At 42.3% G+C, this 25,244-nt stretch overlaps 1 protein-coding gene across 1 annotated transcript; it reads right to left on the bottom strand.

The window, feature by feature from the left end:
- Positions 1 to 5,330: 5,330 nt before the first annotated feature.
- Positions 5,331 to 24,792, bottom strand: LOC135556084 (ras-related protein R-Ras-like). Its single transcript, XM_064988997.1, has 6 exons — positions 23,899 to 24,792; positions 23,644 to 23,731; positions 10,776 to 10,878; positions 8,197 to 8,305; positions 7,818 to 7,936; positions 5,331 to 7,566 (listed from the first exon to the last, which is right to left on the bottom strand). Exons 1-6 carry the CDS (start codon positions 23,983 to 23,985, stop codon positions 7,479 to 7,481), a joined length of 594 nt encoding a protein of 197 aa, XP_064845069.1. The 5' UTR covers positions 23,986 to 24,792; the 3' UTR covers positions 5,331 to 7,478.
- Between the last annotated feature and the right edge of the window lie 452 nt (positions 24,793 to 25,244).

Here is a 25,244-nt window from a genome sequence, read left to right as displayed (position 1 = left end):
GACCGTCCCCTCGCCCATACCTGGGCGCGAACCAGGGACCAATAGTCACCCACGAAGCATCGTTACCCATTGCTCCACAAAAGCCGCGGCCCTTGCAGGGCAAGGGGAACCACTACTTCAAGGTCTCAGAGCAAGTGACATCACTGATTGAAACGCTATTTAGCGCGCACCACCGCTAACTAAGCTTGCCGTTTCACATCCGTTACATTTTGCACAAACCAGAAAAAAATGCAACAATATGTCTGTGACGGCAGTGTAGCCTAGTGGTTAGAGCATTGGACTAGTAACTGAAAGGTTGCATGTTCAAATCCCCGAGCTGACAAGGTACAAAATCTGTCGTTCTGTCCCTGAACAGGCAGTTAACCAACTGTTCCTAGGCCATCATTGAAAATAAGAATTTGTTCTTAACTGACTTGCCTAGTTAAAAAAAAGGGGGTAGAAGCTATTGGCCAAAAAAAAAAAAAAAATATTCACAGTATTATGAATGAATTGTGGTTTGTTTGGTAGTGTGACTGATTTTACTAATTGCATTAGTCCTCTACCAAGTTAGAGGTGAGCTATTTCATAGCCCCTTACCTCAGGCTTCCAGTGGGGAGACCTGCCCCCTCCCCATCTCATACTTCTGAGTGGGAGGCCTGCCAAGCTCACAAACTAGAATCAGGGCGCCCACTCCGACAAGGTTAGTTGACCCACAGGCCAACACGTTGACATGATATCATTGACATGACGTGGAAATGAGTGATAGAAAACCGATCGAGCAAATGTTACCGTTCCAATTTTTTGGGTTGTCCATGTCGCCTATAACTAAATCCGCCAGGATTTGAAACAAGAGCCTTATCATCCATTCATAGGTATGATGGGAAAAGAGAACCCTTAGGGCAGTGGAATTTGGTATTGTTCTGCCCTCATGTGGCGGTCTCCAACCCCAGGTAGACCTCTATGCAGAATATATTTTAATCCTTGTGTGGTGTTCATGTTTTTGTATTCACCCAATGTTCACAGGTCAGATAGACCCACAACATTATTGGGTTTTTAAATCAATACAGCCATAACAATTTACATAACAATACTTAATACTTAGATGTTGACACATTAATTACAAACAATATAGACAGCATACATGGTTAATATTTGCCATTTACCTCTGCTAGATCACATTGCTTGTAATTGTAAACAAAACTCACTTATAATCAAGACATGGGTGGACAAACATCGCATCGCTTCTTCTTGTTGCTACCAGCTGCAATCTAGAATGTAAAATTCCTGAACTAAGTGATTTCATCAAACATCACTCACTTAAATCAAATTTATTTATATAGCCCTTCGTACATCAGCTGATATCTCAAAGTGCTGTACAGAAACCCAGCCTAAAACCCCAAACAGCAAGCAAAGCAGGAAGGATATAACCCCACCCACTTTGCCAAAGCACAGCCCCCACACCACTAGAGGGATAACTTCAACCACCAACTTACCATCCTGAGACAAGGCTGAGTATAGCCCACAAAGATCACCGCCACGGCCCAACCCAAGGGGGGGGGGGCGCCAACCCAGACAGGATGACCACATCAGCGACTCAACCCACTCAGGTGACGCACCCCTCCCAGGGACGGTTTGAGAGAGCCCCAGTAAGCCAGTGACAGCCCCTGTAATAGGGTTAGAGGCAGAGAATCCCAGTGGAAAGAGGGGAACCGGCCAGGCAGAGACAGCAAGGGTGGTTCATTGCTCCAGAGCCTTTCCGTTCACCTTCCCACTCCTGGGCCAGACTACGCTCAATCATATGACCCACTGAAGAGATGAGTCTTCAATAAAGACTTAAAGGTTGAGACCGAGTTTGCGTCTCTGACATGGGTAGGCAGACCGTTCCATAAAAATGGAGCTCTATAGGAGAAAGCCCTGCCTCCAGCTGTTTGCTTAGAAATTCTAGGGACAATTAGGAGGCCTGCGTCTTGTGACCGTAGCGTACGTGTAGGTATGTACGGCAGGACCAAATCAGAGAGATAGGTAGGAGCAAGCCCATGTAATGCTTTTTAGGTTAGCAGTAAAACCTTGAAATCAGCCCTTGCTTTGACAGGAAGCCAGTGTAGGGAGGCTAGCACTGGAGTAATATGATCAAATGTTTTGGTTCGAGTCAGGATTCTAGCAGCCGTATTTAGCACTGAAGTGTATTTAGTGCTTTATCCGGGTAACCGGAAAGTAGAGCATTGCAGTAGTCTAACCTAGAAGTGACAAAAGCATGGATTAATTTTTCTGCATCATTTTTGGACAGAAAGTGTCTGATTTTTGCAATGTTACGTAGATGGAAAAAAGCTGTCCTTGATATGTTCTTCAAAAGAGAGATCAGGGTCCAGAGTAACGCCGATGTCCTGCACACGAGTAACCGCCATCCGCGTCGGCCCTGGTTGCATCCTTATCACATTGGCAGCCATGCGGGTGGCTCATTCCATGGCCAAGAAGACCATTCAATTTCACAATTTTTTAACATACATATTTCTCCTCTTGCAGGCTGATGAGCTGGTTGCTGATGGGCTGGTCCTGGGGAATGCTGAGGGCCAATCTCATCCTCTCCTTCCAACTCACTGTCAGACTCCGAATAGACAGAAACATGATCCTCATATTTCGGAAAACTCCTTCCACACTAGCTTCTCTCTCTGCGAAAATAATTTTGAGGGCCCTCTGAGCAGAGATCATTTTTGCCATACTGATCGATTGTGACAAGGAGCTACACATGCAAAGCTATTTGTTGTGTCCCTCCTCCAATTTGCACCTGGTTGGGGTAGAGTGTGGGAAATACTTAATTTTTTACAATGTATCAAAATAATGTAACATTGTTCAGGTTCCCGCAAGACATTGTGTGGTTTTACACACTAGAAAGGGTAAAGAGAGCAAGACAGCAGGAGCCAGGTTCTTGGTGCTATGTTGAAACAGCAGGCTCAGGGAGTAGCAAGGCAGAGTGAAGGCACACAGCAAACCTTGTTTAAGTATTACTTGTTTTCACCTCCACACATACACTTGTATTACCCTCGGGTCCAGTGGACTCAAAACACCACATACAGTGCCTTGCGAAAGTATTCGGCCCCCTTGAACTTTGCGACCTTTTGCCACATTTCAGGCTTCAAACAAAGATATAAAACTGTATTTTTTTTGTGAAGAATCAACAACAAGTGGGACACAATCATGAAGTGGAACGACATTTATTGGATATTTCAAACTTTTTTAACAAATCAAAAAATTGAAAAATTGGGCATGCAAAATTATTCAGCCCCTTTACTTTCAGTGCAGCAAACTCTCTCCAGAAGTTCAGTGAGGATCTCTGAATGATCCAATGTTAACCTAAATGACTAATGATGATAAATACAATCCACCTGTGTGTAATCAAGTCTCCGTATAAATGCACCTGCACTGTGATAGTCTCAGAGATCCGTTAAAAGCGCAGAGAGCATCATGAAGAACAAGGAACACACCAGGCAGGTCCGAGATACTGTGATGAAGAAGTTTAAAGCCGGATTTGGATACAAAAAGATTTCCCAAGCTTTAAACATCCCAAGGAGCACTGTGCAAGCGATAATATTGAAATGGAAGGAGTATCAGACCACTGCAAATCTACCAAGACCTGGCCGTCCCTCTAAACCTTCAGCTCATACAAGGAGAAGACTGATCAGAGATGCAGCCAAGAGGCCCATGATCACTCTGGATGAACTGCAGAGATCTACAGCTGAGGTGGGAGACTCTGTCCATAGGACAACAATCAGTCGTATATTGCACAAATCTGGACTTTATGGAAGAGTGGCAAGAAGAAAGCCATTTCTTAAAGATATCCATAAAAAGTGTCGTTTAAAGTTTGCCACAAGCCACCTGGGAGACACACCAAACATGTGGAAGAAGGTGCTCTGGTCAGATGAAACCAAAATTTAACCTTTTGGCAACAATGCAAAACTTTATGTTTAGCGTAAAAGCAACACAGCACATCACCCTGAACACACCATCCCCACTGTCAAACATGGTGGTGGCAGCATCATGGTTTGGGCCTGCTTTTCTTCAGCAGGGACGATGGTTAAAATTGATGGGAAGATGGATGGAGCCAAATACAGGACCATTCTGGAAGAAAACCTGATGGAGTCTGCAAAAGACCTGAGACTGGGACGGAGATTTGTCTTCCAACAAGACACTGATCCAAAACATAAAGCAAAATCTACAATGGAATGGTTCAAAAGTAAACATATCCAGGTGTTAGAATGGCCAAGTCAAAGTCCAGTCCTGAATCCAATCGAGAATCGGTGGAAAGAACTGAAAACTGCTGTTCACAAATGCTCTCCATCCAACCTCACTGAGCTCGAGCTGTTTTGCAAGGAAGAATGGGAAAAAATTTCAGTCTCTCGATGTGCAAAACTGATAGACATACCCCAAGCAACTTACAGCTGTAATCGCAGCAAAAGGTGGCGCTACAAAGTATTAACTTAAGGGGGCTGAATAATTTTGCACGCCCAATTTTTCAGTTTTTGATTTGTTAAAAAAAGTTTGAAATATCCAATAAATGTCGTTCCACTTCATGATTGTGTCCCACTTGTTGTTGATTCTTCACAAAAAAATACAGTTTTATATCTTTATGTTTGAAGCCTGAAATGTGGCAAATGGTCGCAAAGTTCAAGGGGGCCGAATACTTTCGCAAGGCACTGTATGTAATATAAATGTGCGGGGGGGGGGGTACGCAGTGCATGACAGACTCAATGAAAATGTGTTCTTTTACATGTTCACAGAAAATGAGCCAAGTCCTATGAGTCTCAGGTTGAAACATTTTTAATTGTATAATTTGTCTTTTAGTAAACATTGAAAATGGGTTCCACAGAACTGAACACTACACTAGGGTTAAATGTATTTTTTTTAAACTTTATATATTTTGGAGCTTTTATTGAAGCGATAGAACAGTGTTGGAAAGATGGGGAGGGCGAATCAAAGGGCAGTGAGACGGACTCAAACCCATGCCAACTATAACCACACAGGCTACCTACCATACATAATATTTTTGAGAATGAACATCATATAAGTGCATGCTTGAGTACATTGAATTGTCACAATCCCAATTCAAAACAGTCCTTTTACATGCTCCTTTTCTCATTGCATTCATCAGAAGTTCTATTTATTTTATTTTTTTAATCAAATTTGACCTCGGCCAAACTGAGATTTGCTACTTCTTTCCTATCACTAAGTGTTCACCAATGCTGTTGAAGAGAAATAGTAAAGTAGAAAAAAGGTTGGGGCTATCCAGATAAACCAGCTGCCCTATTTCATTCTGAGCAAAATATCTAGATTTAGGTAATAACATATCAAAAGTGTAATGTGTAAAAAAAAGTATTTGGTTTATTTCAGTACAAAATACACATGGCAGATTACAGGGTGCAAGTTAGATATAGTTTGAGATTCATTGGTATACGAATTACAAACGGCTCTTTGCTGTTAAAATTATTACAAAGAACAGACTTAAGTACAATTGTGGCTTATTACACTACAGTAATAAACAGAGTCAATGCATTATTCTAGAAATAGGTAAATAACAAATGGGGGACAAACGTTGATCCTACATCATCAACAGGGTTCCATTTCACAAATAAAATAAGATTGCCAGTTTTAAGAAGTCAAATTATTCAAAACATCTCAAATATTTTTAGGGTCACAGAATTGAGTCTGAATCAACTCACAAATATGAACATATTCAGAATCTTTCAGAAATGTAGATGGCTATCCGGCTTTGTGTGAAATATCACCCAGGGGAAAAGTAGGCTAACTGTTAATTACATCTATATGAAGGTTTGCAGGACTAGTGCTACACATCCTCTCTAAACAAACAAGTTACTTCATGACAAATGTAGTTTACGGAAGTTCAATCAGGAAGGCTGGTCTGAATGCTTGGTTAACTTGAAGCATAACATAATTATATGGGCATAGTGGGAATGAATACGAACGTATTATCATCAGCATAGCGGCCTTCTCTTTCCTATTAGCCACGCCCGGAATGTAATTCATTATTTACCCTATATCCCATAAGCACAGCACAATAATGCACATTCCTCATGCCTGCTGTTCAGCGTATGAGTTCACACTTATAATTAGCACCGTCCTCTCTCGCAACCAATGGGCAATCTTACGATGTATTTATATGTCAACTTACCCATGTTCTCTCACTTTCTCATCAAGTTGTCGACAACCATCCCCTCCCCCAGTTATAATAACGGGCAGCGGGGTTGGTTTCCGATGCCAGCTGCCCAGTGTAGGGCTACCCGTCATCAGCATCTGGCTCTGAGGAGCAATCCCCGGAGTCGAGGCCATACCGCAAATTTAAGAAAATTCCATATTACATTCTGTCTCTGTTGTTAATTCAGTTAACCCTGTATACTATTGAACTTTACATAACACCAACATTATAAATACACTGCATTTGTTGTCATTGTTGGACCCACTAATATTTGGTTAATAGGAATGATGCCTTGTCTGCAGCTTTTGAACGGATCTTCATTAGCTTTGACTCATTCATTTAATACAGTTCAAAAACGAACTCCTTGATGTACATGGCTGGTAAGCAGTGTGACAAAAAAATTGCAAACAGCATTACAATAAAAATGACTTAAAAAGCAGGCCTACACCTGTATGCACAGACAAAAAGTACCTGGACACGCCTAAACTTCCACCCAATCATTTTAAAATAAACAATAGTACTTTAGTGTCAAACTACTTTTGCCTACCAGTCCGTAAGTTGAAGTTGTGCAAAAAATATATATTATGTGGTCATGGATACTACACCGTGAAAAAATACCAGTGTTTCAAACATTTGTTTCCACTCTCATTCTGTTTCTTCTTTATCTCACTCGTTTCCATGCGGTTTTTCAAAAATCCAATTTGTCTATTCAGTTTAACTGGGCTCCCTTCCTTTTCTGTTGTAGGTATGAATAACAGCACCCTCTAGTTTCTAAATGATCCCATTCCTTCCAGCAACGTCAAACCAGTGACTTCCATCAGGTTGACCCAATGTAGGAGGCCACCTAAAACACAGTATTTGTGAGATCTCCCCCTTACCATCCCTCCTCTCTCACTCTTTCTTCAGGCTGTGGACTCATCTCTTGCTCTCTTCTCATCTAGCTCAAGGCCTCCCTTTACATCCTTACTCAATAATGAAATAACAAAACCGTAAATACAAAAAGTATAGAGAAAAAAAAGTTTGAAGATGCTAATTTCTATGTGTGAATGAAACCATAAAAATGTGTAACACCACTTTGCCCACCATTGACGTAAGCAAGCTCTCCCACACACACACATCCCTGCCCCATTCACCAAACAGTTTTCTTTGCATTTCCAAGTGTATATCTCCCCCCCCCCCTTGCCCAATTTTCCCATTTCCCTCCAGGTAAGTCAGATAAGACTTGCATCAGTGGTGAGGTGAGGAGGTTTTGGCCTCTGTGACAACAGTGCTATGCCAGGGGAGGGGACAGTTAAAGGAGGGTGCAGGGGCAGCCATCGCTCTTCCGTTTTCCTGTGTGGTTTGCAGGTAGAGGGGGACTCTCAGTCTCCTGAAACTTTCTGTGTTTAAAAAAAAAGAGAATGAAAGAGAGAGAGAGTGAGGGAAAGAGCATTGGATGCTTCGACTCTGGAGCAGGCTATAATGGACACCACAACATCTGTCCCTCAACTTTGCCTCTAGTCACCAACTCTTCTAATCATCTAGCTATAAACATGATGACCTATTATAAAGTACCTTAAGGCTTTCTGCAACATAATAAAATATTTAAAACAGCCTACCTTGCAGCTAGCTGTTAACTTTGTGACATTACCTTATAGCTCGCACCACCTCCAGGAAGGCTTCGTCTACGTTGTAGCGGTTCTTAGCCGAGGCCTCCATGTAATGGATCCTGTTCTCTCTGGCAAAGCCCTGGGCCTCCTCTCTGGAGATCTACAGGCAGTACAGAGAGAGAAAGGTACATGCACTCAGGTTAAAAACGAGCTGCTCGCCAGGCGAGTTTCATTTCCTCATTCCATTAAACTGTGTAAGATTAGGAAGTTGCTATTAGATCTAGCCAAAGAAACACTTGTAGCCACTCGCCACCTGTTGGCAACTCAAACGTATTTTCAAGGCCTGAGATTTTGAACCAGTAGGATCTAAATTGGCATTAAAGCTAGCAGAAGATCTCTTTTAACAATGAAGACCAGTACCACTCTCGACTGGTCCAGGTCAGCCTTGTTCCCCACCAGCACCATGGGGAAGTCATCCCGGTCCTTCACTCTCAGTATCTGGGTGTGGAACTTGTGGATCTCATTGTAACTGAAAAAAGGGAAGGAAAGTGGTCGAAACAAGAACACATTAGGAACTGATCACAAGTGCTTTATGTCCTTAAAAGGTGCAATCCATTAATTCAATTTACTGTAAAAAACAACAAGTGTATATACCCCCTAAAACAGAGGCATATTCATTTGCATAAATCCAACTTCTTTTTTTGTTTGTGGAATTGTATACTCTTATTTAAAAATTTACAAAGATGACAACACAGTGACAACAAACATTCAAACATGACAACAAACACTAGAAGAAGTGGGAGGGGTAGCCTGTGTCCTACCAGGACACAAAGGACATCTATCGAACCCTGCCAAATCAAGCCAGGCATCCTGTGTGACCTGGCAGGCGTCAAGTCTGGGGGGAAAGGTACAGTTCATAAATAAATACAGACAACTGTTATATTAGGCTAAGCTCTACATATGTTCTTAGAATGTTGTGTTTGTACTTAGACTCGTCTCCGCATGGGGACAGAACTTCTGCAGTGCACCTTTAAGACCCATTCTACAGCTCATAAGAGGGCAAGGGTTTGTTGCAATTCATAGGAGCTTCACAACTAATCTAAACTAATGGCACACATGAACTCTGTTAAGGTGCAATTGCACCCATCCACCTTTCAATTCAGAGAGAACTACTACAGCAGCTCATTACGCTGCCTGTATTTGACACCATGTCATGAATGCGACACTTATGAGAGGTGAACGCCTATAACAAGTCTCACTTCCCCTAGTTACTGTAGCACTCTTTGATTAGTGTTGCACGGCCAAAACAAGAAAACACAGTACAGACTAAGTGTAACACTGACCATGGCTTGAATGCCTCAACACCTCAAGGAATGAATAAATGATCATGAGTGTGCTGCGTTTGCGTCGCAAATAGGGATGTTAACGGTTAACCGTTAAAACGGTTAGCAGCCAAAAATGTATTTGACCAGTAATGCTTATTTGTCTCTACAGGGATCATCAACTAGATTCAGCCGCTGGCCAATTGTTCTTGAACAGACGGTCGGGGGGACAGAACATCATTTTAAAAAGTTACTGTAAATTGTACGACAAGAACAGATAAAATGTTGACTAAAATAATAATTTCAAACCTTGATTACATTTGGGAACATTGCCCTGCGTAGGGTGCTGTCTTTTGGATGGGACGTTAAACGCGTGTCCTGACTCTGTGGTTATTCAAAATCCCTTGGCGCTTATTGTAAGAGTAGGGGTGCTCACCCCGTTGTCATGGCAAAATGTTCTACCTGGCCACATTCCATCATGGCCACTTAATCATTCCCTTCATTCCTAATCGCATACATCACTCCTCACCTCTCCACCTGATGTGTTGTGGTCGTTGTGCATCTCTGAGGTGTGTGAGGGGAGTCTTCCCCTGACTATATAAAAGTGCTTTGAGTACCTCATCTGGTAGAAAATTGCAATATAAATCCAATCAATTATTTGTAATGATTATTATTTGAATATGATCACATCTCTATAATGCATGGGAATATATTTCCAAAATAAAAAACTCACTTGGAGCCGATTTCCTGGTGTTTATATAGTCTTATGTTCAACAATGAAAATTCAAATGTATTTATTGCTCAGAAAACTGGGGGGTGGGGGAGGGGGACAAATAAAACCACCCACAGGCCAGATTCGGGCCGCAAGTTTTGGAGAACCTGGGTCTATAGGTTACTTTGCATCATTTTTTTACATTAAAATTGCCGCATGTGTATTTTCAATAGTCGTCATAAATAAAAATGTATCACGTGCACAGCATACAGAGAGCCTAGTTTGCGGAGAGGAATAGCCTACCAGACAGCACGAGCGTAGCTCCTCAAAAAGCCTGTAGGCTACTGGAGTGAAACCTGCTTTTGTAAGCCCAGTCATTGCACAACAAACAACAATTCTAAATGCAACCGCGTGTTAAAACCTTGTGGCCATGACTAAAAAGGAGCTATTTTTATTTCTCAATCTCAACTCGTAAAGCGAGCCTCCCATTTGCCATAAGCTATTAATGAAAAATGTGCGGTCCTTGTATGCATATGCATGCATAGTATCAGCGAGGAAGAGGCAGGGCGCCAATATCTGTCCAATGTGTTTCTATGGGCTTATTTTGGACCTAAGATTGTCGCCTGCTTTCCTGCCTTGGGACGACTCCCATTGTTAGAGCGGAAACATACATATCTCTGATAGTATTTTCTGTTGGTCATTTTAATGTTCAGAATTCTTTTTACCCTTCATTGGACTGGTTAATGAGGGTCAGTTAGTTGGCAGCTAAATTTACCAAAATGTGCATCCCTAATTGCAAACAGTGACGTTGCCTTCCTGAAACCTTGAGTACTGTAGCCCTGACAAATGCTTTAGCTCTGAGGACTTCATAGTATGTTGTGTAGTTGGGAATACTGTTTTGAATCTACAGCTTGCCTATGACTCGAGAGTGTCTGGGTGGATGCATTCACCCAGACGATTCTTACCTGCCAGTGTCATTCAGAGCGAACACCAGCAAGAAGCCTTCTCCTGAGCGCATGTACTGCTCCCTCATTGCCCCAAACTCCTCTTGACCTGCTGTGTCCAAGACTGACAGACACACACAGACAGACAGAGATTCAGATGTACATTCACAGGGATAAATATGTATAGTGACATACAGTGCATTCGGGCAGTATTCAGACCCCTTGACCTTTTCCACATTTTGTTATGGTACAGCCGTATTCTAAAATTGACCCCATAATGACAAAGCATTATACCCCAGTCAGAAGTCCTGAGTCGGTTTCAATCAAGGATCTCTGTACTTTGCTCCATTCATATTCCCCTCGATCCTGACTAGTCTCCCTGTCTCTACCGCTGAAAAACATCCCCACAGCATAATGCTGCCCCCCCCCCCCCCCCTCAGAGTGACCATTGTGTTCTTGTCACCTCCCTGACCAAGGCCCTTCACCCCCAGTTGCTCAGTTTGGCCGGGAAGAGTCTTGGTGGTTCCAAACTTCTTCGATTTAAGAATTATGGAGGCCACTGTATTCATGGGGACCTTCAATGCTGCAGAGATTTTTTGGTACTCTTACCCAGACCTGTGCCTCAACACAATCCTGTCTCGGAGGTCTCCCTAAAATTCCTTCAACCTCATGGCTTGGTTTCTGCTCTGACATGCACTGTCAACTGTGGGACCTTAAATAGACAGGTGTGCCTCAACAAATCATGTCCAATCAACTGAATTTACCACAGGTAGACTCCAAAACAAGTTGAAGAAACATCTCAAGGATGACCAATGGAAACAGGATGCACCGGTGATCAATCTTCAGTCTCATAGGAAAGGGTCTGAATACTTATGTAAATAAGCTTTAATTTTTTATTATGCAATTGAAAAAAATTGCTAAAACCTCTTTTTGCTTTGTCATTATGGGGTATTGTGTTTTAGCCCAAACAACTACCTCTTCCCCTACTGTATTTATTTTTCTCCTTTGCACCCCATTATTTTTATTTGTATGTTGCACATTCTTCCACTGCAAATCAACCATTCCAGTATTTTATTTGCTATATTGTATTTACTTTGCCGCCATGGCCTTTTTGTTGCCTTTACCTCATCTCACCTCATTTGCTCACATCGTATATAGGCTGATTTTTCTAATGTATTATTGACTGTATGTTTGTTTTACTCCATGTGTAACTGTGTTGTTGTATGTGTCGAACTGCTTTGCTTGATATTGGCCAGGACGCAATTGTAAATGAGAACTTGTCTCAATTTGCCTACCTGGTTAAATAAAGGTGAAATTAAAAATCAATTAAAAATTAAAGATGAGAAAAAAAAATTAAAATGAATTTGAGAACAAAGGCTTTAATAACAAAATGTGGAAGGTGGCAGGTGATCTGAATACTTTCCGAATGTACTGTAGATGCAACATAGTAACAAATGCAGGAGGGATGCAAGGAAGGTTCACTGACAAGCGCAACACCCTCCTTTTGTGTCAGTAGGAATTACGCTTCAGCTCCGATTTTCACTTTAAAATGTATGCAAAACAAAAAACATTGATTTAAAAGTTCAAACCATACAACTATGCACAATCTACATAGAACATTTCACAAAAACACATTTACTGATAGAACTGAGCAGATGCAAAGTTTCTAAAAAATAATTATGATAAAATCAGTTTATGCGACCACGTTTTCAAAAAACGGTTAAATATCTGCTCCGAATTAAGATTCAAAGATTCATTCTCTTCATGGTGATGTATCCTGAACCATCCAGACGTGTGGGGGACAAATATAGAACAAAGAGGATAAAACGACAGAAGAGGACAGAGACAAAAGACAAAGAACAGCTTAAAAGAGGAAGAGCTTACGTGCAGTGGTGGGAAAAGTACCCAATTGTCATACTTGAGTAAAAGTAAAGATACTTGAGTCATTTTCTATTAAGGTAAGTCACCCAGTAAAATACTACTTGAGTAAAAATCTAAAAGTATTTGGTTTTAAATATACTTAAGTATAAAAAGTGAAAGAATAAATTATTTCAAATTCCTTAAGCAAACCAGACAGCACAATTTAAAAAAAGTACTTGGTACATTTTGAATGCTTAGCAGGAAAGGAGGAATGTTCAAATTCACGCACTTATCATGAGAACACCCTTGGTCATCCCTACTGCCTCTGATCTGGCAGATTCACTAAACATGAATGCCACGAAGCATTCATGTTTCGTGGATCTGCCAGATTTGGATAGAAAACACTCTAAAGTTTCTAAAACCGTTAAAATGATGTCTGTGCGTGTAACAGAACTGATATGGCAGGCGAAACGCAGAGGACAACCCCCCCCCAAAAATTCTGCCTACCACTATTTTCAATGGCTATCATTTTTATTATAAGGCCAAGTCCTCCCAGATTGCAGTTCCAAGGACTTCCACTAGATGTCAGTAGTCTTTAGAAAGAGTTTCAGGCTGGTTTTTAGAAGAATGAGCCAGAAATTGTAGTTTTTCTAAGTGGCTCCCATTCTGGCTGTAGTGTTTCCAAGCGCGTGGAAGAGAGCGCGTTCTTTGGTATTATTCTCCAGTAAAGACAATATTGATTCTCAATCTTAAATTTTATTGTTTATTTACGTATTAGGGTACCTAAGGTTCGATTACAAACGTTGTGATTTGTTTGGAAAAGTTTATTAGTAACGTTTGGGATTAATTTTGTATGCATTTTGATGGAGGGAAACTGGTTGGATTATTGACTGAAGCGCGCCAGCTAAACTAAGTTTTTATGGATATAAAGAACGACATTATTGAACAAAAACCATTTGTGATGTAAATGGGACCTTTTGGAGTGCCAACAGAAGAAGATCAAAGGTAAGGCATTTTCTATATCACTATTTCTGACTTTCGTGTCACACCTGCCTGGTTGAAATATGTTTTTCACGTGTTTGTATGCGGGGAGCTGTCCTCAGATAATCACATGGTTTGCTTTCGACGTAAAGCATTTTTGAAATCTGACAACAGCTGGATTAACAAGAAGTTAAGCTTTATTTTGATGTATTACACTTGTGATTTTATGAAAGTTAAATATTTATAATACTGTAGTTTGAATTTTGCTCTCTGCAATTTCACCGGATGTTGGCCAGGTGGGACGCTACCGTCCCACCTGCCCATAAGAAGTACTTTACACTACTGCTTGCGTAAGTGATTCAAATAATAGAGGCCTATCTGCTATCATTCAAGAAGTCAGCAGTAAGAGAACTATGAGCCCCAGAGCGGTGGGCAGGGATGCTGGCCCCCTTTCTTTCTGGGTGTGTGCAGGCTGTGTATTTCAACCTGGATCCTGCAGATGCAGAGAACTAAGAAACTAAAAGCCACAATCTTATCCCGGTGTTGTCTGAATCCACAGGCCAAGCGTTTCCACAAGTTGACCTTCAGTAGCAACGAGTCAGCAAGAGCCCAAATGTATCAACCAATATGGCTGACCAGGGGTTGGAGAGAGACGGTGTTTCTGGTGCCCACTGAGCCTTCCTCCGGTTCAAGGGGTGCACATCCATGTAATCTATCCCCGCAGTGTTGGACCGCAGAGGGAGCCCCGGTATTAAAAGTCCAAGGAGAGGATGCAGAAGTGATGTAAGATTACCCTAGTTCGGTCACACTTAGTACAGGAGGGAGATTTATGTCAGGAACAGATGTCAGTCTCCTGTATCCATGGGGACACAGTGGCGCAGGTTACGTTAGTTACTCCACAAGGCAAGTGCACTATGAAGGTGGGGGTGGTGAACCAATTATCATTACTGCTAGGGAGAGACTAATTTGTTCGAGAGTTTGTGGCGGATTACACAGAGCAGCCCCAAGACCGCACCAGTGCGTGTAAGCAATGCAAAGCAGTCACTGGCACACTCAGAGAAAACACATCCCCAAAAGGCACACAACCGATATGCCCCACTAGCACTCCAGGGAGAAGTCACCCAGATCAAGAGCAGGGGAGGAAGAAAATGAAATTCAAGATCAGAGGCACAGGCAGCTGTTTCAAGAAAAGACCGGAGGATACATGCTCAGGTCTCACAACGGAGAGCGGAAGAGACCTAGGGCCCGCACGGGCCCCGGTGAGGATAGACAGCCAAGATGTTAATTTATCTGATGAGTTGACAGGACAGTTTAGCACCACACAGCTGCAGGACCCAGACCTGGTCTCGGCGCAACACAGAGTGAAGGTGATGGATGGGAAGCACGCGGAGAACGTCAATCCCCCTTATTAAACCCCCCTTATTACTGCATAAAGGGCTTACAGTACTGGTGGTTAAGAGAAGGGGCCTAGAGCATATAGAGACATGGTACAGTACCTGGCGCATGTGTTGAGAGGCCACTTGGCAGTAGACAAAACTAAAGATCACATCATCATGAGTAGATTCTACTGGCCCCACATTACAAGTGATAGTAGAGAAGTACTGCAAGTCAAGTGACAAGTGCCAAAAATAATGCCTCCGCAGCAAATTACAGAAACCCACTCATCCCACACCCCATCATTGAAACACCCTTTGAATAGATAGCCATGGATCTGGTAGGTCCTATTCCCAAATCATCCCAGGAGCACAAATATACAGTGCCTTGCACCACCATCCCCCTTGGTGGTTTTCCTATTCTGTTGCATTACAACCTGTAATTTAAATTTATTTAGATTTCATGTAATGGACATACAAAATATTCAAAATTGTTGAAGTGAAATGGAAAAAAAAGACATGTTTCCAAGAATAGAAAATTAACAAATTAAATTAAAAATTAAAAAAGTGGTGTGTGCATATGTATTCACCCCCTTTGCTATGAAGCCCCTAAATAAGATCTGGTGCAACCAATTACCTTCAGAAGTCACATAATTAGTTAAATACAATTAACCTGTGTGCAATCTAAGTGTCACATGATATCAGTTATATATACACACACACCTGTTCTGAAAGGCCCAAGAGTCTGCAACACCACTAAGCAAGGGGCACCACCACTAAGCAAGGGGCACCACCACTAAGCAAGGGGCACCATGAAGACCAATGAGCTCTCCAAACAGGTCAGGGACAAAGTTGGAGAAGTACAGATCAGGGTTGAGTTGTAAAACTATATCAGAAACGTTGAACATCCCACGGAGCACCATTAAATCCATTATTTTAAATTGAAAGAATATGGCACCACAACAAACCTGCCAAGAGAGGGCCGCCCGCTAAAACTCACGGACCAGGCAAGGAGGCCATCAATCAGAGGCAACAAAGACACCAAAGATAACCCTGAAGGAGCTGCAACGCTCCACAGCGGAGATTGGAGTATCTGTCCACAGGACCACTTTAAGCCATACACTCCACAGAGCTGGGCTTTGCGGAAGAGTGGCCAGAAAAAAGCCATTGCTTAAAGAAAAAAACAAGCAAAGATGTTTGGTGTTCGCCAAAAGGCATGTGGGAGACTCCCCAAACATATTGAAGATGATACTCTGGTCAGATGAGACGAAAATGTAGCTTTCTGGCCATCAAGGAAAACCCTAAGTCTGGCGCAAACCTAACACCTCATCACCCCGAGAACACCATACCCACAGTGAAGCATGGTGGTGGCAGCATCCTGCTGTGGGGATGTTTTTCCATCGGCAGGGACTGGGAAACTGGTCAGAATTGAAGGATGGCGCTAAATACAGGGTAATTCTTGAGAGAACCTGTTTGTCTTCCAAAGATTTGAGACTGGGACGGAGGTTCACCTTCCAGCTGGACAATGACCCTAAGCATATTGCTAAAGCAACACTCGAGTGGTTTAAGGGGAAACATTTAAATGTCTTGGAATGGCCTACTCAAAGCCCAGACCTCAATCCAATTGAGAATCTGTGGTATGACAAAGATTGCTGTACACCATTGGAACCCACCCAACTTGAAGGAGCTGGAGCAGTTTTGCCTTGAAGAATGGGCAAAAAATCCCAGTGGCTAGATGTGCCAAGCTTAGAGAGACATACCCCAAGAGACTTGCAGCTGTAATTGTTGCAAAAGGTGGCTCTACAAAATACTGACCTTGGGGGGGGGGGGGGGTGAATAGTTATGTACGTTCAAGTTTTCAAATTGTTTTTGGTCTTATTTCTTGTTTGTTACACAATAAAAAATATTTTGCATCTTCAAAGTGGTAGGCATTTTGTGTAAATAAAATGATGCAAACCGCCTAAAAATCTATTTTAATTCCAGGTTGTAAGGCAACAAAATAGGAAAAATGCCAAGGGGGGTGAATACTTTCGCAAGCCACTGTATACCGGTGGTCATTGATTTTGCCACATGCTACCCCAAAGCCATACCACTGCGTAATATGTCCACTAAAAGGTATTGCTAAAGAGTTGTTTCAGATATTCTCCCGAGTCGGCATACCTTCCTATATTTGACCGACCAGGGACCCCGTTTATGTCCCGCATAATGAAAGACTTGTGTGCCTTGTAACAGGTTAAACAGATACACTCAAGCATATTTCATCCTCAGATGGTTTATGAGAACGCTTGAATAAAACTGTAAAGTCAATGATAAAAGGTGGTTGTGGAATGGAACAGGAGGAACTGGGACATGGTATTACCTCACTTATTGTTTGCTCTTAGGGAGATACCCCAGTTGCCAATGGACTTCTCCCTGTTTTAACTGTTAAATGGGAGGCCGTGCCGAGGGATCCTGTAGGAGATAAGGTACATTGGATCTTAGCGCAATGGAAGTAATGGCAAGAGTATCCCATGTTAACATATAGAGTTAGGCAGCCAGCTATACCACATCAACCTTATGAAGGAGTACCATGAGAGAAATGAAGATATTAGGTTCTGCTCCCAACCCGCAGTCCAACAAGATATAGCCCAACTAGAGGTGCAGGTCGTGAAGTCACTGACACACCAGCAAGAGCAGGACCTACGTGCCCTAGTGGTCCGACACCAGTAGGTATTCTCTTCCCTCAAAGGGAATATAAATCTCATCCAGCATCATATATACACAGAGTCAGGCAAAAGAGTGAACTTAAGGCCTTACAGAATCCATGCTGCGGGACAAAGAAATAGTCAGAGAGATGCTGGGTTGGGGAGTTAGAAGCGTCTCAGTGCATGATCAAGTCCGTTAGTTCTCGTTCTGTAACGACTTCCGAAGCCTGAACGACATCTCCAAATTTGAACCCAATGCCCATTGTAGATGAGCTGATAGAGCGATTGGGAAAGGTGAGCAACATAACTATGCTAGATCTCACGAAAGGCTATATGCAGGTGCCTCTGGCGGCCTTTTCCATTACGTGAAATTACCGTTGGGTTTCACAGCGAGACCGCCACGTCACAGCTGTTAATGGACAGCTACTCAGACCCCACCGAGCTTACGTGGCCACTTACATCGACAACGTGATGATCCATAGCGAAGACTGGGAGACGCACCTACAACAGGTACGGGCCGTGCTGGGAAGCCTAAGGAGAGCGGGCTTGACAGCTAACCCTATGAAATGCAGGCTCGGGTTAAGTGAGGTAGAATATCTGGGGTACACTATTGGGTGTGGTGTCATACACCCCCAGACAAAGAGAGTGGAGGCTATCCAAGAGTGGCCAAGGCATAAAAATCAGGTGTGATCCTTCTTAGGGCTCACAAGTTACTACTGGTGCTTTATACCAAATTATGTCTCTATAGCCGCTCCATTGTCCGACCTGACCAAGAAAGACCTCCCCACACATGTGAGATGGACTCAAGCAGCAAAGATGGCTTCCTTTAACTTTTAGAAAGCTCTGTGCGCAAAACCAGTGCTAAGAGCACCAGACTTTGACAGGGACTTATATACCAGCTGGAGCGCGTGCTACGGGTGGCCGTTACTATGGTGACCAGTGCGCTGAGATAAGGTGGAGCTATACCTAGCAAAGACTTATAGATGACCTGGAGCCAGTGGGTTTGATGATGAATATGTAGCGAGGACCAGCCAACGAGAGGATACAGGTCGCAGTGGTGGGTAGTATATGGGGTTTTGGTAACAAAACGGACAGCACTGTGATAGCAAATTGGATGTAGTCTGTGTAGTGTTGGAAGCTATTTTGTAAATGACATCGCCAAAGTCAAGGATCGGTAGGATAATCCGTTTTACGAGGGTAAGTTTGGCAGCGTAAGTGAAGGAGGCTTTGTTGCAAAATAGGAAGCCGATTCTAGATTTAACTTTGGATTGGAAATTCTTAATGTGAGTCTGGAAGGAGAGTTTACAGTCTAGCCAGACACCTAGGTATTTATAGTTGTCCACATATTCTAAGTCAGAACCATCCAGAGTAGTGATGCTAGTCGGGTGGCAGCTATCGGTTAAAGAGCATGCATTTAGTTTTACTAGCATTTAAGAGCAGTTGGTGGCCACGGAAGGAGTGTTGTATGGTGTTGAAGCTTGTTTGGAGGTTTGTTAACACAGTGTCCAAAGAAGGGCCAGATGTATACAGAATGGTGTCATCTGCATAGAGGTGGATCAAATAATCACCCGCAGCAAGAGCAACATCATTGATATATACAGAGAAGAGTCGGATTCAGAATTTAACCCTGTGGCACCCCCATAGGAGACTGCCAGAGTTCCGGACAACAGGCCCTCCGATGTGACACACTGAACTCTGAGAAGTTCATTGTCCAGATGGATGCCTCTGATGTCGGTATCGGAGCGGACCTCTCCCAGGGAGTGGGAAAGGTCGAACACCTCATAGCCTACATCAGCAGTAAGCTCTGAGGGAGGGAAATAAAACATGCCACGGTTGACCGAGAGGGGCTGGCTATAAAATTGTCACTCAACTACAAATACTATCTGCTGGGAATAAAATTCCCCATCGTGGCTGATAATGCGCACTCACCTGGATGGCGAGAAAAAAAGAGAATAACAGGAGGGTATGTAGATGGTTATTGTGCTTGCAACTCTAACTTGAAAGAGCTGCAAAATCTGGACCCCTACAAATCAGCCGGGATAGACAATCTGGAACCTTCCTTTCTAAAATTATCTGCCGAAATTGTTGCCACCCCTATTACAAGCCTGTTCAACCTCTTGTGTCGTCTGAGATTCCCAAAGATTGGAAAGCAGCTGCGGTCATCCCCCTCTTCAAAGGGGGGGGGACACTCTTGACCCAAACTGCTACAGACCTACAGTGGGGCAAAAAAGTATTTAGTCAGCCACCAATTGTGCATGTTCTCCCACTTAAAAATATGAGAGAGGGCTGTAATTTTCATCATAGGTACACTTCAACTATGACAGACAAAATGAGAAAACAAATATCCAGAAAATCACATTATAGGATTTTTTATGAATTTATTTGCAAATTATGGTGGAAAATAAGTATTTATTCACCTACAAACAAGCAAGATTTCTGGCTCTCACAGACCTGTAACTTCTTCTTTAAGAGGCTCCTCTGTCCTCCACTCGTTACCTGTATTAATGGCACCTGTTTGAACTTATCAGTATAAAAGACACCTCTCCACAACCTCAAACAGTCACACTCCAAACTCCACTATGGCCAAGACCAAAGAGCTGTCAAAGGACACCAGAAACAAAATGGTAGACCTGCACCAGGCTGGGAAGACTGAATCTGCAATAGGTAATCAGCTTGGTTTGAAGAAATCAACGGTGGGAGCAATTATTAGGAAATGGAAGACATACAAGACCACTGATAATCTCCCTCGATCTGGGGCTCCACGCAAGATCTCACCCCGTGGGGTCAAAATGATCACAAGAACGGTGAGCAAAAATCCCAGAACCACATGGGGGGGGGGCTAGTGAATGACCTGCAGAGAGCTGGGACCAAAGTAACAAAGCCTACCATCAGTAACACACTACGCCACCAGGGACTCAAATCCTGCAGTGCCAGACGTGTCCCCCTGCTTAAGCCAGTACATGTCCAGGCCCGTCTGAAGTTTGCTAGAGAGCATTTGGATGATCCAGAAGAAGACAGGGAGATGGTCAGATGAAACCAAAATCTAACTTTTTGGTAAAAATTCAACTCGTTGTGTTTGGAGGACAAAGAATGCTGAGTTGCATCCAAAGAACACCATACCTACTGTGAAGCATGGGGGTGGAAACATCATGCTTTGGGGCTGTTTTTCTGCAAAGAGACCAGGACGACTGATCCGTGTAGGAAAAGGAAAGAATGAATGGGGCCATGTATCGTGAGATTTTGAGTGAAAACCTCCTTCCATCAGCAAGGGCATTGAAGATGAAACGTGGCTGGGTCTTTCAGCATGACAATGATCCCAAAAACACCGCCCGGGCAACGAAGGAGTGGCTTCGTAAGAAGAATTTCAAGGTCCTGGAGTGGCCTAGCCAGTCTCCAGATCTCAACCCCATAGAAAATCTTTGGAGAGAGTTGAAAGTCTGTGTTGCCCAGCAACAGCCCCAAAACATCACTGCTATAGAGGAGATCTGCATGGAGGAATGGGCCAAAATACCAGCAACAGTGTGTGAAAACCTTGTGAAGACATATAGAAAACGTTTGACCTCTGTCATTGCCAACAAAGGGTATATAACACACTGCGACCTGTACGCTCTCGTTGGCTGGCCCTTGCTACATATTCATCATCAAACCCAATTCTTCCAGTTCTCTGCTGCCAATGACTGGAACGATCTACAAAAATCTCTGAAACTGGAAACACTTCTCTCTCTCACTAGCTTTAAGCACCAGCTGTCAGAGCAGCTCACAGATTACTGCACCTGTACATAGCCCATCTATAATTTAGCCTAAACAACTACCTCTTTCCCTACTGTATTTATTTTGCTCCTTTGCACCCCATTATTTCTCTCTACTTTGCACATTCTCCCACTGCAAATCAATCATTCCAGTGTTTTACTTGCTATATTGTATTTACTTCGCCACCATGGCCTTTTTTTGCCTTTACCTCCCTTATCTCACCTCACTTGCTCACATTGTATATAGACTAATTTTTCTACTGTATTATTGACTGTTTTTTTTTACTCCATGTGTAAATCTGTGTTGTTGTATGTGTCGAACTGCTTTGCTTTATCTTGGCCAGGTCGCAATTGTAAATGAGAACTTGTTCTCAACTTGCCTACCTGGTTAAATAAAGGTGAAATAAAAATAAATAAAAAACTTCATCATCCACAGATCCGGGGTCCATCACGGAAATACAGAGACGCACTATCCCGCTGCGACGCACTGAATTTTGTTTCCCCTTCCTGAACCGGCCGAGTGCAATTCGATGAACATTAAATATATTGTTTCGATTTTTGCAACTTACAAAGCCAACTCATCATCTGTTTACACCACTCCTCGCTACCGCATAGATCGGAACCCCTCTGGACCGATCCCAGTACACAAAAGCTAGAAATATGCAATATCCTTCTTTTGCATATTTGGGTATTATTCTAATGATCTCTGCCTCCAAACAAGACCAGTTTTGGTTGGTCCGGACCAGACCAAATCTGAACCAATCATAGATGTCTGTGTTTCTCAAGTTTGGACATTACAATACAGCACAGTAGAGTACAATTCAGTACAATAGATATTGGGCGGATTGACCAAATTTCAATTACTTTTCAACATCCATGGAGATCCGTTGTCGGTTGGTGCTCAGTGGTTGAGGACGCTTGTTATAGTAAATGGAAAGAGGGTAGGTGGTTAGGTGTCATGGTAGGTATCAGTAAGAGTTGGGAGAGGTGACATTAACTGGAGAGAGATTAAAAGAAGAGAGCGGCAGAAAGGAGAGAAAGAAAAAAGAGAGCCAGAAAGAAAGAGCGAGAAAGAGAGAGCGGTTGTCGAGACCGTTTTCACAGTCTTGCTTTGACCACCAGACGACAGAAAGAAAACAGTTATGAGCAGAAGATAACAGTATGCCAGTTGAAGGGAGGACAGTAGCAGGTGACCCACATTGGACCCAAATGTTCCGTGTAGCGCATTTGGTAGAGCATGGCGCTTGCAATGCCAGGGTTGTGGGTTTGATACCAGTATGGGAAAAAGTACAAAAATGTATTCACTCACTACTGTAAGTGGATCTGGGTAAGAGCGTCTGCTAAATGACTCAAATGTAAATGGTTTGTGATTCCTATGACTTCCCATTTTAGCCAATTCAATCGCAGTAATTCCGTTACTGATAGTTCGGTAATTCCATTACGGATTTGGTAACAGAATTACAAGTTTTAAATCACTTAATAATTCATAAACTTGATATCAGTAAAACCCCTATAAGGAATTATTAGGTCTACCTTTGCTTGTTACTTATGTGAACTTTCATTATCCTCCTTAGAAAATATTTTAGATGTGTGTGTTTCTGGTAACAGAATTACAAGACAAGGCAATGTTTCTTAAACTTACAGAAGGCAAATAATTTCTCTGTAACTAAATATAAGTGTTCATATTAGTTGGCAGGGGTCTTTACTTCAACAATGTGTTTTGATGTATTTATAATACCTTTAAAAAATTCTGGTAGATGTTGTCTAAGACTCCTTTTCCATCTGTACAACCAGAAATCGAAGCCTTTGATTATTCCTCATTTTTAGGATGGAAATGGTTAAAAACATATATACATGTCTTAATTTAAAAAAAAAAAAATATAGACTTTGCTTTCATTTGACATGCTCCTATGAACTTCACGTTGGTCATCATGGGTCCTTCTAGATGTAAATGCCCAGGGTTAACCGACTCGACAGGGGCCAACAGGCCATAGTGCACTTACATATTGTTATATTCCTTGAATATGAACACAGACAGACAGAAACACTTTTGTTACGGCATAGTGAAAAGACTACACCTTGGCTTAGAGCATCAACATCTGCCAACTGCAAGTCATAACAGAGCAGATGTTGGTGAATCATACAGACAGATTTGGCCTTGCTCACTCACCGACTCAAGTAGTTTACGCTTTCCCTCTATTCTTGGAGCAAAGAACGTCAGTAAACTTACAGTATGACTTACTGTCTAATCGTGTCTCTTTCCCATCCACTGTGCATATTTTGGTGTAGGAGTCCTCGATGGTTGGGTCATAATCCGATACAAAGTATGACTGCGAAAAAGATAGGAGAGCATGGGTCAAGACTGTGTGGGTTGGCCTATATGGGTTAATATGCAAAAGTTCAATGACCACTACAACATACATCAGAAGATGTGACAAATTCAAAAAAACAAAACACACAGTTGACAATGTCCAAACAGTTGGGGGGATTCTCTCACCTGAATGAATTGTATGGTCAAGGCACTTTTCCCCACACCGCCCCCGCCCACGACGACCAGCTTGAATCTCTCCTCCTCAGCAGACATGATTCGTTTCGTAAAATACTTTCAACAATTGTCTAAAAACGAAATGATAAAACTGACTAGCTGATTGGATCTATTGACTAAGTGTAATTTAGTAATCCGGAGGGTAGATGAGGGGGAAAATGAAAGTCCACTTCTCCCACGATTGAGCGAACTACTTTTATCAAGGTAACGTTAGCTCATAGACAAATCCGAGAAGGTAGCAGAGTTGGGGTTTTACCTCGGTATTACGCCAATATATTTAACTTGAATTACCTACGATAGGTTATCAATATCTCAAATATAAAATGTATAGTTCGTTTTCTGATACTATTTCATAACATTGAAAAGTTTAGTTTTTGTCTGGCCCAGTGTTGGAAACGATCCACAAAAGTCGCCTCTAACCCCAATAGTTTCGTATTACTGCTCCTAAAATTCATAGGTCGCTACATAAACCCGGTAAAAAAAAAAAAGTATTATTGTTAAAATCTAACGGTTTATCGGCCTATCTCATCATTTTTGTCAGGTGAAAAGCCTTCCGCACCCGCCTTAGGTAAATTAGGCTACCGATGCCAACTTTGTGACTCCAGAAGAAAGAAAAATATGAGCTTGATTATCAACTACCCCGTCAAACTTCAACGCACTTGCCTAACTTGCATTATCTCGAGATTGATCCGTCTACATATCTCTGCAGACGCGTTATATACAAACGTTTGTGATGTCTAAGTTACAGGGTTTTTCTTGGCGATGTGTTCATTTTTCCCTCGTCTTCACGGACTTATTTTTTCATCGCTCCAAGGCAACTTTTGTTTCTCAACCAAGAAGAGTTTCTCGAAATCTCATGCATATGTAAAACCAGGCGTGTCTTACCGACACTGTTTCCTCATTGTATACATTCTCACGCTTCTCCCTCTTTTCATGAATCAGCAAAGGCTCTATTAGAATGAGATACATTCTAAAAATATTTATTTAATTAACACTGACCGGTTATTCGTGAAACTGAAACAATACGGTTAAACCAGATTTTAAATGAGTTAACTGTAGTATTCACACATTATGTGTACTACATTACGTTTACTACCTTATTTGGCCGTTGAGCCCAGTTGTATGAAGGTCGAGTCATTAATTTGTTTAATGAGGAATTTTACAGCAGAGTAGATATATCTAGGGCAGGGGAGTATACCTATAAAGCTGCTTTTGCAACATATTGGGGGGGGGGGGGGTGTATCGATCCCTGGCACATGGAATGTTTTATAACCCCTTTATTTATTAATTTGTTTGGG

Source organism: Oncorhynchus masou, chromosome 15 (assembly GCF_036934945.1).
Source record: "Oncorhynchus masou masou isolate Uvic2021 chromosome 15, UVic_Omas_1.1, whole genome shotgun sequence".
Taxonomy (NCBI): domain Eukaryota; kingdom Metazoa; phylum Chordata; class Actinopteri; order Salmoniformes; family Salmonidae; genus Oncorhynchus; species Oncorhynchus masou.
Note: the sequence above shows the minus strand (reverse complement) of the source record. Positions and strands in the feature narration are given on the sequence as shown.

What these genes read in the sequence shown, in the direction of transcription:
- LOC135556084 (XM_064988997.1), bottom strand. Translation starts at nt 23,985, where the DNA reads ATGTCTGCTGAGGAGGAGAGATTCAAGCTGGTCGTCGTGGGCGGGGGC. An exon ending in ACCTGGACCAGTCGAGAGTG is followed by an intron (nt 7,937 to 8,196) that starts GTACTGGTCTTC and finishes TACTGCCTGTAG; the next exon opens with ATCTCCAGAGAGGAGGCCCA. An exon ending in GAGGTGGTGCGAGCTATAAG is followed by an intron (nt 7,567 to 7,817) that starts GTAATGTCACAA and finishes TTTTAAACACAG; the next exon opens with AAAGTTTCAGGAGACTGAGA.